This window comes from Antechinus flavipes, chromosome 2 (assembly GCF_016432865.1).
Source record: "Antechinus flavipes isolate AdamAnt ecotype Samford, QLD, Australia chromosome 2, AdamAnt_v2, whole genome shotgun sequence".
Taxonomy (NCBI): Eukaryota; Metazoa; Chordata; class Mammalia; order Dasyuromorphia; family Dasyuridae; genus Antechinus; species Antechinus flavipes.
In genome coordinates, this window is record NC_067399.1 from 374252275 (window position 1) to 374266144 (window position 13870).

The following is a 13870-nucleotide window of genomic DNA, read 5'->3' on the forward strand; positions in this document are numbered from 1 at the left end:
TAGATTCATTCCTGATTACCCTCACTTAAACTTCATGGCTCTAGGATTTCTCTCCATTCATTTCATACCATTCACCTTCATATATTAGCTGACTGGACCATTTTCTGTTTTTTGAAAGTAATGTATAAGAATGAATTATCTCTTTCAGAATTCTTATGTTCCTTCAAGGTTCAGCTTATTTATTTTCTTCATGAAGAATTTGCTGATTCCGCTAGTCATTAGTATTCTCTCCCTCTTCAAATATTTCTAGAACATTGTGTCTGATTTCTCCATTACTCCTTCTATTCTCTATGTGATATTATATATCTACATTTATCTGTTGTATCCCAATGTCTGAATACAAATTCTTTGAGAGCAGAGATTTTTGCACTTAGGACTATCTTTTTACATAGTGATTTGAGTTGAATTTAAATGAAGAGAGATTTTACTTCCCCACCTGTAGAACAGATATCAAAAGTGACTGTTGATTATAGAACAAAGATTTGCTGAAGGGATGTGCATTGTATTGGAAGTCTGGAGTCCTGGGGTTCTGCTAAGTCAGGATTTGCCATTTACTCTCTTGCTCTCTGAGCTTTGACAAGTACTTTCCTTCTCCTATCCTTGATTTTCTGTACAGTAAAATAAAAAATTGGACTAAGTGATCTCTCAGGTTCTTTCTAGCTCTGATGGTCTATGATTCCGAGTGTCCCTGTACCTTTGATGTTATGTGTTCTCAAACCCCCTTGTAGCTCTGACAAGAAATTCTATAATTCTACTATTGTGATTGTGATATTGAGAAATTATGAAAAGAATTGTCAGAAAACTCTGAGAAGATTGATTAATTGATGCAATGAGATGAAGGGAGAAGAACTAGGAGAACACACAGCAATAGCAATACTTTAAGGATGTATTTTCATAGTTGAAAGATTTAGTGACTCCAGTTAAGACTATGATCCACAGCAATTCCAAAGGAATGTGGAAATATGATTTGCATGACTTCATATTCTAAAGGGTGTCGTATTTCTTTCTGTCTTAATAGGTGGGGGATAGTTGGAAGGAGACCAAGAATTTGGAACTGAAAATAAAAACAAAAAAAATAAATTCTAGGATTCAAAGACTTTTTCTGGCTCTGAAATTCTATATTCTATGACTTTAAGGTCCTTTTCAGCTTTGACATTCTACCTTGAATTATTTTAAGGTTCATGTAAAGTTTAATCTCACATATTCTACTATTTTTAAACTTACCTATAGTTTCAGCATTCTGTGACTATCTGAGATTTCCCTGAACTTCTAAGATAGGGAAGATGAAGACAACTGGCTCTTACCAAGTTTTCCAGATCTCCTTCCCAGGGAGCTTAAGGATTTTGCATAGAAATGAAGCAGCCTGTAGCTCAAATAATACCAAAACCCTTAGACTATTAGACTATGTATATTGCAGTTCAAATAATGCCAAGACCTTTTGACTATTTCTACAATATTCTTTTCACAAAACTTCAAGTTTCACTGGAAAGAAATGTCTAGAATCTAGAAAAAGTAGGTCCCTTTGTCTGAGGCTATATTTCAAGGGAAAAGGACTTTCAGCAATATATGAAAGGTTTATGTAATGCACTCTTCTAGGTGACAGAGACTGATTGATTTAGCCTGAGAAAATCTGAACTATAAGGGACTTTAGAAGCCATCTAGTTTAGCCTGCATTTGAATAGGAACCACTCTACATCATTCCCAAAAATTGATTCTCCAAACTCTTTGAAAACCTCCAGGAAATGTTAGAAAGTCATAGTACTTTGGATAGCTCTAATTAGGAAGTTGTGTTCTCATCTAGAAAGTTTTTTTTTTTTCTTACATTAAAGAAATCTTCTACTCTTTGCTCGTAGTTCTGCCCCATGAGACCAGTCATGTCTTATTCTTTGTGACCCCAATTGGAGTTTTCTTGGCAAAGATATTGAAGTGATTTGTCATTTTCTCCTCTGATTCATTTTACCAATGAGGAAACCAAGGCAAATTTGGTGAAAGTGACTTGTCTGGGATCACTCAGCTAGTGTCTGAGATCACATTTGAACTTCCAGACCGCATGCCTGGTGCTCTATCCACTGTACCAACTGGGGCTCCATGAGACTAAATCAAATAACTTTAATCCCTCTTCCACACAACCTTCAAGACTGCATTAGTTTGGTACTCGTGCTTCAATATCTTTAGTACTCTTTATTTCTCTGACTGGCAGCCTAGAGGACAGAGCAAAGAACTCTTTCCAAAGTCTCCTTGTAAAAAGGATTCCTAGGACAGCCTTCTCTTCATTTCCTTTGGATTGGACTCCAGCATACCTTCTCCTCCCATTTTTCAGCATCCTCCCTGAATTATCTTCCCTCATTAGAGTGTAAGCTCCTTGAGAGTAGGAACTATCTTTCTTCTTCATATTTGAATCCCTAACCCTAAGCACAGTAACTGACACATAGTAGGAACTTATATTTTTACATATGTGTATACACACACACACACACACACACACACACACACACATATATATATATATATATATATATATATAGAGAGAGAGAGAGAGAGAGAGAGAGAGAGAGAGAGAGAGAGAAAGAGAGAGAGAGAGACTATTGTTGACTGACAACTCTTTCAAACAATCATGCCCTTCTCTAGGCTAAATGTTTATAGAACCTCAAATGGCATTGGCTTTAGTCCTCTCATCATTCTGGACACTTACTCTCTTTTGAGTGAATCTCATTCAATGCCTTATTTAATGGAACGTGAGAAGCAATCAAAGTTATCACTGATCAATATATGATGTTCCTTAATCACCTTGATGAGACTATAGGAGAATTATTCTACTGTTTGAAGATAATCCAAGGGCAGTGCTTCATAAAATGTAGATGTGATCACTGGTATCATACTGATTTGGTTTCAGAAACTAATGCTGTTTTTTCTTCACTGTTGACTCTCAGCTGTCTGTCCCTATATGGTCACTAAAAGTGAACCATTAAAACCCAGTTTGGTCCTGTCCCTTTGTCCTTCCCTCCCTTTTCAGTCTCTGTGTCTGTCTGAGACTTCCTTTGTAGTGTGTGTGTGTGTGTGTGTGTGTGTGTGTGTGTGTGCTCACATGTGTATCATGCATTATCTTTTGAAATACATTAAGGATAGGGGAGATTTCTCCTTCTTTCCCTCCCCACAACCCTGGACAATAATTGTGGCTTTTAGAGGAGGCGCATGGCCACTATAAACAAATACGTGTAATTCATGGACAATGTTTGTGAACCACAGTTCTTCTAGGGAATTCCTTAAAGCAGCATCTTCTTTGGGAACAGAAGGGAAAAAAAAAACATCCATAGTATCCTATCACCCTATTTAAAGAGCAAAACCAATGAGTTAATCAGACAACGTGGGTCTGATGAGTAATTTGCTTGTTTAGTAATCCCCAAAGCAGCCTTAAGATTCTGATGATATTCTAAATGACAAGAAGTTCTCCAAATTAGGGGAAATGATGAAAGACTTGATGGGAAAGAAGAACTCACTGGGGTGATGAAAGGGTTGTCCTGATGGTAACGCTAAGTTTAGTTCCTATACAGAAAGAACTGATGGGTTCTTTGAGTGCTTTTATATTTCCAAAACTGCTATTGGGCTTTTGTAAATCTTTTACATACTATGTGTCTTTTTCCTAAGGAATAAAATTGAAGTCTGTGTCATATTGAGTAACTATATTGTAATGTGGAAGGTGATGACTCTGTTACATATGGGAGATACAAGACTACACTAGGCTACACAAGCTACACTTGTTTTTTTTTTTTTTTTGAGATTTTCCTGGAGTAAAATTCTGAGTTGGAGGCAATGAGCAAAGGCAAAAAAAATGACCTAGTCTCTGTGATTGAACCCAGTCCATGTAAACTCAGAATCCTTCAGGGACCCTAGGTTACAGCTTACAAGAAAATATAGAGTGCAGAAATTAGTACAACATTGTGGATTGCTTTGGTCAGAGCAAGTAATTATTATAGGATTTAGAACTAATAGGAATTTTACTGATTATCTTTTTCAACTCTCATTTTACTGATCACCTCACTTATTTTGGATACTTCCCCACTAATATAACCTGGAATCAAATGCTCTTTTTTTTGTTTTTGTTTTTGGAGTAAGACTTAGTAGCTATATAGGAAGTAATCTCTCCATGTACCAGGACTCTCTCTTGCCTAAAACTGAGCTCAGGACTGAAACCCAGGATTTGTCAGAGGATTCTCCCAGATTGGTAGTGGGAGGTGGGGTGAGTGTTAGGTAGGGGCTTCTTTAGGGAGTTACTAATTTTCCTGGTCATGTAAGAGATGAAGGCTCTAGGACTGTGAGAATCATAATCCCTGGGAAAATGGAAGTCATCTAGGAGGATGGCACTATCTTGTCTTTGTTGGCTAGGATTGTATTAATTTACCTTGTGATCACCTGAACCTTAAAATTGTTATATTTGTAATTCCTCCCTCTCACTAATAAATGACCTGAGAAGAACTTATGGTGCTTGGGATGAGTGGCAGGGGATGAAGAAAAGACAAAATTCTCAAGATACAGTGGGTAGTTGGGTCAAGATTACAATATAGTAGGAAAAACTATTGAGCTGTCTGACCAGCTAGGTGGTACAGTGGATAGAATGAAGGGCCTGAAGTGAGGGAGACTCATTTTCCTAAGTTCAAATTTGGCCTCAGATACTCACTAGTTGTGACCCTAAACAAGTCACTTAACCCTTTTTGCCTTGGTTTCTTTATCTGTAAAATGAACTGGAGAAGGAAATGGCAAATCATTCTAGTATCTTTGCTAAACAAACAACAAAACTTCAAATGGCGTCACAGAGAGTTGGACATAATTGAAAAACCACTGAACAACAATCCAACTCTCTAGGTTAGCTGCTTTGAGTCACAGATAGCAATTCCCAGCCATGGGCAAAGGTCCTCTGAGGTTAGCAAATGTAAGGAACTGATCTCCTTGGAAGTTAAAGTTTGAGGGCTCAAAGAATCTTTTATAGATTATACTTTCTCTGTATGTCTAAAGTGGGAAGGGAAGGGAGAGAAGATTGTGGTCATGGAGGGAATGATAATGGTTCTGGAAAGAAGGGAAAGAGGAGAAGAAATGACCAAATGTCACACATTCAGAAATCTAGTTTTTTCTTTAAAAAAAAAAGTAAAAAGCTAAGGGGTAAGTCCTCAAAGTTTATATTTCAGAGATATTGTGGTTTTGTCAGTGTCTACCACCAAGAATCCTACCCTAATATTAGATGCACTTCTTTCCTGGGTTCCCTAATGTGATGTACTTTCTCAATTGCAGTCTCTCATTCATGCTTCTCTATCCATTTTATACACTTACTCTTTCAATTGCCATCCCTATCCTCTATTCCTCCATCCCACTTATTCCCATTCTTAGTCTCAAAGGATCCTAAAGATGCACAGAACTAAAAGCTGGAAGAGATCTTAGTGGTTATCTGTTCCACTAGGTGCAAAAAAATGACTTGCTTAAGTTCACACAGAGGTAGCAGAGCTGTAATTCAAATCTATATCCTTTGATTTGAAACCTGAAACTCTTTCCCCTGCATCATCCTGTGCTCTTCTTGTTCCTTTATTTACTTCCCTTTTCTTCCCTCATCCTTTTTTTCATTAAAAACTGCCTTCTCCCATCCTTCTTTACTCCATCCTTCTTGTAACCCTCTCTCTTATTTATGCCTCTTATCCTCTTAAATCCAATCCCCCCTCATTCTTGCCTTCTCAATCCCTGTTGTGTTGTTCTCCATAATCATTTTTTTCTATTCCAACAAACACAAACTATCTTTTAATTCCAATTTCCCTTTCTCTTCCCCCCTTCTCCACTCCCTTTAAAACCCAATTACTCTATCTCCCCCTCCTCATCCCTTTTGCTCCATTTCTCACATCTCAATTTCCCACTCCTCAATTCTCTCTCTCCCTTCTCCACCTCCACCTCTTTATTTGCTTTCCCCATCTCTCCCTTTTCCTTGCCCCTCCATTGGTGTAGTGGAAATATATATAACATAAATAACATTTGAAATCAGGAAAGACCTAGACTGGAAGCCAGCTCTAGCTATGTATGACCATAAGAGCATCACTTAACTTCTCCTGCTCTGTAAAATGGGAATAAGATTACCTATCTTAAAGCACAGTATGGATGTCCACTATTATATCTCTTCTATTCCACAATTATATAACTTTTTCATCCTTCTTCCCTTTGTTTCTTCCTCCCCCCTTTCCTTATTGCTCCCATTTTCCTTTCTCATTTATCTCCCTTTCTCACCACTCCCTCCCATCTCTCCAAATGTGAGGCTTTAGACCTGATAACATTCCTGCTGGTTCTTGGCTCTCTCCTATTCCCCTGCTGAGCCCAATGATCTCCAGAACATCGATGCAGATGCTGTAGCACTGAACTCCAATGATGTTAAAAGCAGAAAACTTGAAGACAAAAAACTAACACCTGTCCCACCTCTCCAGCTATGTAAAGTGAGAGCTTGGTAACTGTCCAACAGTTGAGTTCCTAAAAAAATTAGAAGATAGCTCTGGGTCAACTCCTGAGCATTTTGGGGGCTCTGGGTAGAGGGTTGGGTTTCTTTCTGTCCCTTTCCTTACTTTCAGGCACCAGACAGGATCTTTGGAAGACTCCTGGGAAAATTGGAAGTGTGAATTCCTGGCATGAGGGACAGGAATGAGCACTGAGTTAGGTAGAAATGAAAGATGGAAATTTCTTCTCCAAATATCTCAGTAGAAGTCTACCTAGCTCTGTCTCTATCCTATAAAATATGATTCCTTCTCAGGGCAGGGAGATAAGACTGATCTTGCTATTGTCACCTTCCCATTTCTGCTTCCTTCTCTTGATCTCTCCAGGGACAATGAAGAAAAATGTGTGTTTACTTCTTAACAAAATTCTGGGAGCATGAGGAAAAAGAGCTCAAGGGATATCAGAATGTATTTCATTCAAAATCTTTATTATTATTATTTTACAGAAAAGAAGTTCAAATAGTGAACAACTTAACAAATAAGACAACAATTTCAGGTCTCTCCTCCACCTCCATCCCAAACCTGGGACTTTTCCAATCAAACTGGAATCCTCACCTCCCCAACTATTCTATATCATGGATGCCTCCACAGGAAAACCATGAATTATCCCACCACACCAGAACAGATATCCCTCAAACCCATATCAGATCAGAGGTCTACTCAATCACAAACTCAGCCACTTCCAAAACTCTACATCATACAATTTATCTCAGACTAGGGATTAAATCCCAAGTTACATCAAATAATAGATTCTTCCCACTCCATGTTCAGTTGTGTCAAACTGAAGCCAAAACACCTCAGACCAGAAGATGCTTCAAAATTACAGAGTACATGCATACACCTGGATATTCCTCCAACCTTTTATATGTAAATAATACCAAGTCCCTAAACACCATCCCCTTCCAGTTCTCATCATTTAAAGTACAGTAGCCCGGAATCCCTCAAGTTATGTATAAGGAAAGGTTCTTCTCTAACCACACTAAACTTGAGATCTCTCTCAAATTCAGACCATGCAAATTACTGCAAACCAGGAATTTCCCATTACACCTAAAGAAGGATTTCCTGTCTCCCTTTCCTTCAGACAAGATTTCCCTTCCCTCCAGATTACATCAAATCTGAAATATTTCTAAATCTACACCATGCAAATGAGTTTAAACCAGGGACCCTTCATTTATACTAGAAGGGAGATTCCTGCTCTTTCACCTTCTAAACAAGGGACCGATGGATTTCGTGAAGATTTCTTTCCACAATATATCAGTAATGGATATTCCCTTCAAATCAAGGTTAACTAACCCTACGCTCAAGATCCAAAATCGTTAGATCGTCAAGCTAGGTTCTGCAAACCGAATAGACTCAAGATCACCCAAATGTCCCCAATATCCCTCTAACCTGGCCCAGGAACCCTCCCTCCCCCCGCCCCAGTTCAAGATTCAAAGATCGTCAAATCCCACCCGAGAACCCTCCCACCCCAATCCCAACCTAGCTGTCCCAACCACTTTTATAAATACGTTAAACACTCATTTTTCTCTCGCGGTTAGGGCACTTCTAGATCTCTAAGAATATCAGACACGGTTTCCTGGTCCGGGACCAATTCGAAACAGGTCGTCACTACCAGAGGGACCAAAGAAGTGCCAGAACCAGGACGAGAAAAAGCTAACTAGACACACCCTTCGCGCCCAGCCCAACCCTTCTCCCCCACCAAGTCCCCTCTTCTTCCGGACTGCCCCCCTTCCCCCACCCTCATACACACATTCACAAACATACGTACACACATTCACAAACATACGTACACACATTCACATACGTACACACACACACCTCGGGAGATTAGGAGACTGAACGAATCAGGGCAATATGATATGGGTAGAAACAAAGAGGAGATATAGGCTGGGAGGAGCAGGGTCAGCCCAGATGCCTCTTTAAAAAGTCACACACCGAGAGATATCGGATCACACGCGCGCGCGCACACACACACAGGCCAGCGAACCAGCGAGCAGAGATTACAGAGTCACACATCGGGATATTGGCAGTACAATTCTTCACACTTATTTAGGACTCTAATTCTATCTCCCCCCCCCCCTTCTCTCTTTCTTTCTTTCTCTTTCTTTTTCTCTTTCTTTCTTTCTTTCTTTCTTTCTTTCTTCTTTCTTTCTTTCTTTCTTTCTTTTTTCTTTCTTTCTTTCTTTCTTTCTTTTTCTTTCTTTCTTTCTTTCTTTCTTTCTTTCTTTCTTTCTTTCTTTCTTTCTTCTCTCTTTCTTTCCCTCTTTCTTTCTTTCTTTCTTTTTCTTTCTTTCTTTCTCTCTCTCTCTCTTTCTCTCTCTCTCTCTCTTTCTCTCTTTCCTTCTTTCTCTCTTCCTTCCTTCCTTCCTTCCTTCCTTCCTTCCTTCCTTCCTTCCTTCCTTCCTTCCTTCCTTCCTTCCTTCCTTCCTTCCTTCCTTCCTTCCTTCCTTCCTTCTTTCCTTCCTTCCTTCCTTCCTTCCTTCCTTCCTTCCTTCCTTCCTTCTACGCAAGCAGGGATTGGTCCCGTTTAGTTGTCCCAGGTGGCGGGGGTGTCTTCTCTCTGTGGGAAACAACGGGCACTCACAGAGTTACACAGGTTTAACACACGCATGCACACGCGCAACATATATAATGTTCGCACTGCAGTCAACAAAGTGGAGAAAAACAAGGAGAGAAAAAATGAATTTGGGGAGGAGAGAAGAGAGGTGTTCCTCCCCCCACGGATCCCTCCCCCACATGGGTTAATTCTCCCTTCCCCCTTCTTTTGTGTAACTGTCACTTTCTGTGATTAAGAACCGTCGATTATACGTTTGTTTGGGGTTCTTTGTTTTGGAAACGGTCAATTACACAGGTAGGACCACGGAGGCCTGTGGACTCTGCAGACGATCTTTGTACTGGTCGAGCCAGTGCCTCAGTTCTGAGATCTTGTAGCCCTCGGGGCCTCGTCCCCCCTGGTACATGACTCGAGCCTCCTGGATGATATAGAGCCGTTCCGAGTAGGCACCATACGCTGCACTGGACGCGTTGTCCATGGTGTCCACGGCAAGCAAGCATCCTGGGGCGCCCTCCTGCAAAAGCCGGGCAGCCCGCAATCGGTCCTGAAGGCACTGGTGCTTGGGGATGTCGTAGGCTGCATCTGAGCTGGCCCAGCCGTCGGATGGGTGGGCTTCTTCGATGTAGACAAGCAAGAAGTCGGCGATGTCTAGGAAGGTGGAGGCGAGACGCTGGAAAGCGCGCAGTCGCGCGGTGAACGGGGGTCAGGTGCAGCTGCCGAAGTTGAGAACCAGTGGCCGGCTGCCCCGCGCGAAGTCTAAGATGCGCAGTCTTTTCAGTCCGTCCAGTTGAATGACCTCGGGATTGGGGGCTAGGGAGCCCTTGTGGGCAGTCTTGAAGAAGTCCATCTTTTGCCCGTGCCAGACAGCCTTCAGCGACTCTATAGTGCAGAGCCGATTGGAGTCAGAGACCCAGATTGGCGGGTCATCAGGGGGTAGCCCCGGGAACAAGATAACAGCTGCCCCATCCTCCTCCTCTCCTCCACCCCCGCTCCCGCCCCCGCCCGCCTTCCAGGGCTCCTCAGCTTCGCCTTCGTGCCGGCGTCTCAGCAGCACCTTCTTGCGGATGCACAGGAAGTCCAGTAGCCACAGCGTCACCGCTGTGGCCAGGAAGCGCGGGCCCAGGAAACAGCAGGCGGCCACCTGGGTAAGAAAGCCCAAGGTGTGAACCAGGAGGGAGTGGAGCCTGCCGGCTAGCCGCGGCGCAGCTGGGCAGCTGCGGCCGCGGCCGCCCTGGGCCCCACCCCCTCGCTCCCCTAGCCGACTTGGGTCCGGGCTGCTCATCTGAGATCCCGCTTCCCCTTAAACTGGATTTATAGTCGCGGGTTTAAAAGAAAAGGCGACTCCGCCCCCAGTAGGGCCCCGCCCCCTTGGAACTTCAGCCTGGGGATTACCTAGAGCTCGCCGCCAATGACCTAAAAATAAACAGGCAAGGAGGGGAGAGAGAGACCGAACGAGGGGCTAGAGACGTGCAGTGGAGCAGGGAAAGCCGGGGGAGGGTGAAAGGAGGAGGGATACAGAACTTACCTAACATCATAGTTGGAATGGACCTTAGATGTCTTCTAGACCGATTTTATTTAGAAGAGGGGGGAAACTGAGGCAAGGAAAACAGAAAGCTTTTTCTCAAAATTAAAGAGAGCAATAACTAAGTCGAGACTTGAACTCAGGTCTTCAATCATTCGGCCCTTGGTTTCTAGGAGAGATCTTTGCTCTGCACCATAGAGACTTCTTTCTCTGCGCTCCTCAGATGGTCTTCCTATGGTTAGGGGTCAGAGGTACTTAAGCCCTCATCCTCTTCTAACGCCCGGCCTTTCTAAAGTTCTGGGTTACTCTGGCTGGGTGGGTGAGTGGGTGGTATCCACAGTTGGAGTGTCTCCCATCCGAACACCGGGCCGGACCTGCCGGGTGCGTCCCAAGTGAAACCCTTTAGCTGTCAGTGGAAGTGTTAGGGTTTTCTCCGTCTAGGCTGGCTCTCCGTGCACCCTCTGCCTCTGCCGCGGGACTTACTATGGGATTGAATGGGAGTAGAAGAAAGCTTTGCTAACTTTTCACGTCCAACCCACGCCTGCTGCTCCTAGAAGCACCTAGTTCTCAGACATCTCAACGTGTCTCCCAGCCCGACGGGTATCCCCAGTAAAGCAAGGAACAGCGACTCACTGATCGGCTTCTGAGACTCTCCAGTCTTGCTACGGAAACAATACGCTCCCTCCACCTTCCCCCGTCACCATTCTTTTCTTCAACTTCACCACCTCGCACCACACCCATTCGGTGTACCTCACTCCCGGAACGCAAAATCCACTACTATGCACCCTCATCCCACACAATCCTGCACTGTACACCTCTAGAACTAAGGATACATTACATTGCTCTCTATCCCCTACAACGAATCCCTCCGGTCCTACACCTTTTTGCTTCCCATTTCGCACCCTACTTTCCCACTCTATTGAAGCACGTATCTTCATCCAGTTCCACAGCACAGATACTGTCCAGCTCCGAGTTCGGAGACCGCCCTACACCTTCGCTAAGGCAGCCAGAGCTCCAGCCGCCTGTCGGTCCAAGGAGCAGCAGTTCCAGTCGGTTTCGGCTCCGGGCGTAGGGAGGCTGGCAGGAGAGGGTATAGAGTCTGAAGGATAGCCAAATTTGGGGATCCTGGACAGCTGGGGCCGGGTTTCCTGGTGGCTTCCCAACAGGATAGTGGAGGGGCCGAGCTCGGGGTTGGGAGAGGGCAGGGAGTAAGGAGAGCACACGCCTCATTTACCCAGGCTCTCTAACCGAACCTCGGAACGCCCTGGGAGGCACGGAGGGGAACGGGACGGTCGCTTTTCCGCTAGGGGTAGCTGTTGGCCGAGAGCTGGAGACCTAGGCAGATGCTTATCCCCTGAGCTGAGGTTTAGCATTTGGGCTCGGGTCTCCGGTGGCCGCTGCTTCAGTGGGTCCGGTCCCGAGGTGCTGGGGGCACGGTCTCACTCCTTGCCTGGAGTGCTAGCTTTCTCTAAGATGTCTGTGGGGCGAACAGGTTCTTCTCCCCAGCTTCCCAAGACGCTCCTGCCCGCGTCCTATGCTTTGGGGGATCTACGGGGTGCCCTCCCTCCTCCTCAACGTCGAGGGCCCCGTCAAGCTACCTCCCCGGGTCTGAACTTTGTCTTCCTACACTCGGTTACACTCCAGTCAGGGCGGGGAGGTTGCGCTCGGGGACAGCTAACACTAAGTAAAGACAAGGTTTCTCTCTCTCTCTCTCTCTCTCTCTCTCTCTCTCTCTCTCTCTCTCTCTCTCTCTCTCTCTCTCTCTCTCTCTCCAAATAACTGGGGGTGAGGGAACCTTTCACCTGTGACTGGTGAACTGCTGGAAGAGAGGTTCGATGTTAGAAAAGCGGTGTTCAAATTCAGCTCTGCTATCAATTGACTTTGTAATATGGGCCTCAGTTTCCACAACTGTAAAATGGTATTCGCTAGGTGATTTCTATAGTTCTTTCCAGTTTTCTTGTTCTGAGATTCTGAAATGTGGATACTGATCCTCTCGAAGTCCCTCTAGTCCCGGTCAGAGACATTCCTTTTCTAGCTAGGGAATCCAGTAAGGGAGAAAGTAAGCCAAACGCATAAAGTGGTGCGCCCCAGGCGACGGAGAGAGCAGTGTGAGAGAGGCAGATTGTGAGAACTGTTCGAGCCAGAACTTGCATGCTGCTCCTGAAGGCATCCCGAGCAATCTGTCCCAACTATGTGTTCCAGGTACCAGCTTCTCAAAATGAGCAGCTCCGGTCACCATGGGGAGCATTCGCATCTGGTAGTACTGGTGCTGGTGGTGGTAAGGTAACAGAAAAGTCGTGGACTTGCATTCTTAAGACCTCGATTCAAGCCCAGAGCCCTCCTCGCTAATTTTGTGACCTTTTCATGTCCTATTTCTTTTCCCGGCCTCAGTATCCCCGTATGCAAAAAGAAGGGCCATGTTCTGAATGATGTCTTTCCAATTCTAATTCCTGTGAGATCCTAGGGACTCTCACCGAGCTAGAACAAGCACAGATATGGATTCTTCTGGGGCAGCCGCGTACTTGTCCGCATTCTGTGGCTGAGCGAGACGTAGAGAGCGAGCGCCCAGGATCCCCCGAGATCAAACGGACCCTGGGTCCTGACACACCGCTGCCTCAGACTGCAGTGGCCATGGATTTCGTGGGTGCAGGACAGGGCAGTGGTCTTTCTGGACTGCTTCTCCGGGGACCACCAAGATATCGGAGACAGGGCAGCTGGGAGGAAGTGGGTGGACTGAGCGGGTTTAGCTGAGGGCTTACAGTCTTTGCGCGACTGAGGATTCGAGAGGGGCCCAAATCCTCGGAAGTTGCCTCTAGTTGGAGGAGAGCAACTGTCTCTCAGCTGGAGATTAAGAATTCTTTTCAAACCGAATGCACTGCACTAATCCGGCCAGTCAGGGAGTTCAACTTCTCTCTTTTCTCTTCCGACCGTTCCTCAAAGCCCCTTATATAGGAATTGTTTCAAAGAACCTCGAGTAGAAGGGCTTTCTGGGGGGAGGGTTAGTAAAGAGTTCTCTTGTTGGCGTCTAGGGGTCTGAGATCCAGCTTCCCTGCAGAGATAGCCAGCCCCACCTCCAGCCACTTTCCCCTCTGCCACAGTTTAGGAATATGAACTACTAACACACTATCTGACCGTAGGTTTCAATAATTCATTATGGGAATAGCAGGGGAGACAATTTTTCCCCCTCTAAGATTTTATTGTCAAATACCCTCTGAGATACCTGTTGAGGTAGATATATTAATTGTCTTTTTCCCTTCCCTTCCCTCCCCGCCCCCCATG

General features: G+C 44.5%; 1 protein-coding gene and 1 long non-coding RNA gene across 2 annotated transcripts in view; both read right to left on the bottom strand.

Moving 5' to 3' along the window:
• Positions 1–13870, bottom strand: part of LOC127549902 (uncharacterized) — a 224553-nt gene that overhangs the window by 5256 nt on the left and 205427 nt on the right. The window lies entirely within an intron of this gene.
• Positions 9008–12269, bottom strand: DIO3 (iodothyronine deiodinase 3). The gene has a single exon (XM_051978360.1). It carries the CDS (start codon positions 10349–10351, stop codon positions 9359–9361), a length of 993 nt encoding a protein of 330 aa, XP_051834320.1. The 5' UTR covers positions 10352–12269; the 3' UTR covers positions 9008–9358.